Below are 2421 nucleotides of genomic sequence, written 5' to 3'. Positions count from 1 at the left end.
ATTTATGCTTTTTTTTTAAAGAAAAACAAGTGTGTTCCAACTTCAAAGTATGTTTTTATGTTTAACCATGTATTAGTGTGTTATATTTGTGTTTAATAAATAGGCATTTGTGTTTATGGTTGAGTAACAAGTGGAATATTATCCCATGTATAATTAGCTTTTAGTATAAAGTTATTTTGAGTGCCTTGCATATGTGAAGCTCTCTCCTCGCTCTCTATCCTCTGGGATAGAGGTATGGTTTGCTACGGGTGGGATTTATTGGTTATGGTTGTTATTTTAAACGAATTTAAAATCCTACTATAAAAAAAATTATAGCCGGATCTCCGGTTTCACATTTACTCATGATACAATCAATGCTATTTAATATCTTTCAAAATTCTATATAAATGATTTTCCCCAATTCCTTTCGTATCATCAAATCGTGGTTGTTCCTGCTTACAAAATCATATAATCACATACAATGGCAGACGATAACCGATCCTTGATTGACCTTCCAAAAGTCTATCTGGAACGTATTTTTTCAAATTTGCCATTGCCATCTCTCCATATTTGTTGCTCAGTTACCAAATTACTGTTCGATCTCATCAAAAGCGATTCTGATTTTGCACGAGTTCATCTTGCAAAATCAGAACCCCAACTGTTAATTCAGTCTGAAACCGGTTCAAGTATTCATATGGTTGATTTGGATACTACTGATACTGCTTCACAGGTTGAAGTTAAGCCGAGTTTCAGCAACCCGTTACATGGCTTTGGAGTTGCAGATTTGTGTAACGGGTTACTTCTTTTGGAGAGCCTGAACATGGATAATGGCGTTTACAGTCTTATGTTATTCAATCCGGTAGCAGGTGAATGCACACTGCTTCCGGACGCTTTAACTCTTTATAAATCTGGTATAAGCATATTTTTTTACTGCCCAAAAACACAGCATTTTGAAGTTGTATCCGCCTTTCACTGTTTGGCTCCAGTTTCAGATTCTGATTCCTGTATGGATTTGGATCCGTATTCAGATTCTGATTCTGGTTCTGTCACAGAGCTAAATATCGTCTCAGATCATGAGACCAATTCAAATGATCCTGATCCTGATTCCGAGAGTATTGCCATGGGAGAACTCTATGTAAAGGGTTCTGACTTATGGCAGTCCCTTGGCAATATACCCTTCTCCCCTCTCACTATTTACAGTCCATGCCACTGGGAGAAAGCTATGCATTGGATATGTGCTGACGAGACTATTTCAAATGTCATCGTTTTCTTCAATTTCGAGACCCATGAATTTGGGGAAATTCAAGGCCCGGCCCGTTTGGGGAAGGCTCATGCACATGCCTGTAATAGGTTAACTTTACTTGTGCTTGGTGACCGTCTTTCTATTTTTGATCATTTTTCTTCAGAAACAAAGCTTGAAGTTTGGGTGATGGAATACGGTGTGAGAGATTCATGGACTAGAGAATATGTGATTGACAGCACTGTTTGGGGTGTATACGACCTCCACCGTCCTTTTAGGCCAATGATGTGCAGAAACAACAGGGAAGTCATGATGGTGAGTTCAGATGGTTATATGCTATTTTATGACTTGGTCATGAAGAAGGGTAGAATCGTATTTCACCCACCGATTAATGCTGCATGGCGTGTAATGATGCATACTCCTAGCTTTATGTCATTGAGTCATGTGGTGAGTGATTGCAAATTGGAAGTGGTGAATGTGAGATCAAGGTATGAGTATCTTACATTGTTTTAAGATAGTAGCATGTTAATTTATTTTATAAAAAAATGCGCTTTTTTTTTGTATACAGGTTTGCTGATTTGGAGTTGAGCCCGCTTAACTATCTGCAGTTAGCAGCATTTTTCTGAGAGTAGGCCGAGACTGCAAGTTGGACCAATATCAGACTATATGTTGTGGTACTAGTTTAATGAATTATGTTTGGTTCCAAAGATTGTTCTTCATTATTTAATAGCAGTTTGGTTTCCTTGTTTAGATTTTGTTTTGTGATGTTTTTGACTTGTTTTTTGTTGGTAGCAGTAAGATGTTGAGCTCATATTGCAAAATATTAGACACAGTTTGAATTTAGTGATATCGGGTTGTGTGTTTTTGATGTTAACGGTTTGGTTCAGTCAATTTAAACAAAACTGTTTGGTTGAACGCTGATGATGGTTTCAAGAAAACGACAAAGCAAACCGGTTGGGTTGGCTAGGGTCTGGACTGACTTAAATGGTTCGGTTTGAACTGTCTTTTTCTGTTAATTTTAGAAAGCTGTATTTCAATAATGATAAAAAAAAATGTCTTAAACCTCTGTTTTGGTTAAATCAGTTGGTCTCGGGTTTATGGGGTTGGACTTGGGTTAGGACTTGGTGTTTGGGCTGCATTAACAGATTGAAGCGAACTGGTTGTTTGGGTGTATCAGTATTGCTCCGATATATACATTTATT

At 37.5% G+C, this 2421-nt stretch overlaps 1 protein-coding gene across 1 annotated transcript; it reads left to right on the top strand.

The window, feature by feature from the left end:
* Positions 1-460: 460 nt before the first annotated feature.
* On the top strand, positions 461-1845 carry LOC143537581 (uncharacterized). Its single transcript, XM_077031318.1, has 2 exons — positions 461-1707; positions 1788-1845. Exons 1-2 carry the CDS (start codon positions 461-463, stop codon positions 1843-1845), a joined length of 1305 nt encoding a protein of 434 aa, XP_076887433.1.
* The last annotated feature ends 576 nt before the right edge of the window (positions 1846-2421 follow it).

Source organism: Bidens hawaiensis, unplaced genomic scaffold (assembly GCF_021521415.1).
Source record: "Bidens hawaiensis isolate Kalapana, Puna unplaced genomic scaffold, B.hawaiensis_p1.1 tig00011229_1, whole genome shotgun sequence".
In the NCBI taxonomy this organism is placed as follows: Eukaryota; Viridiplantae; Streptophyta; class Magnoliopsida; order Asterales; family Asteraceae; genus Bidens; species Bidens hawaiensis.
Note: the sequence above shows the minus strand (reverse complement) of the source record. Positions and strands in the feature narration are given on the sequence as shown.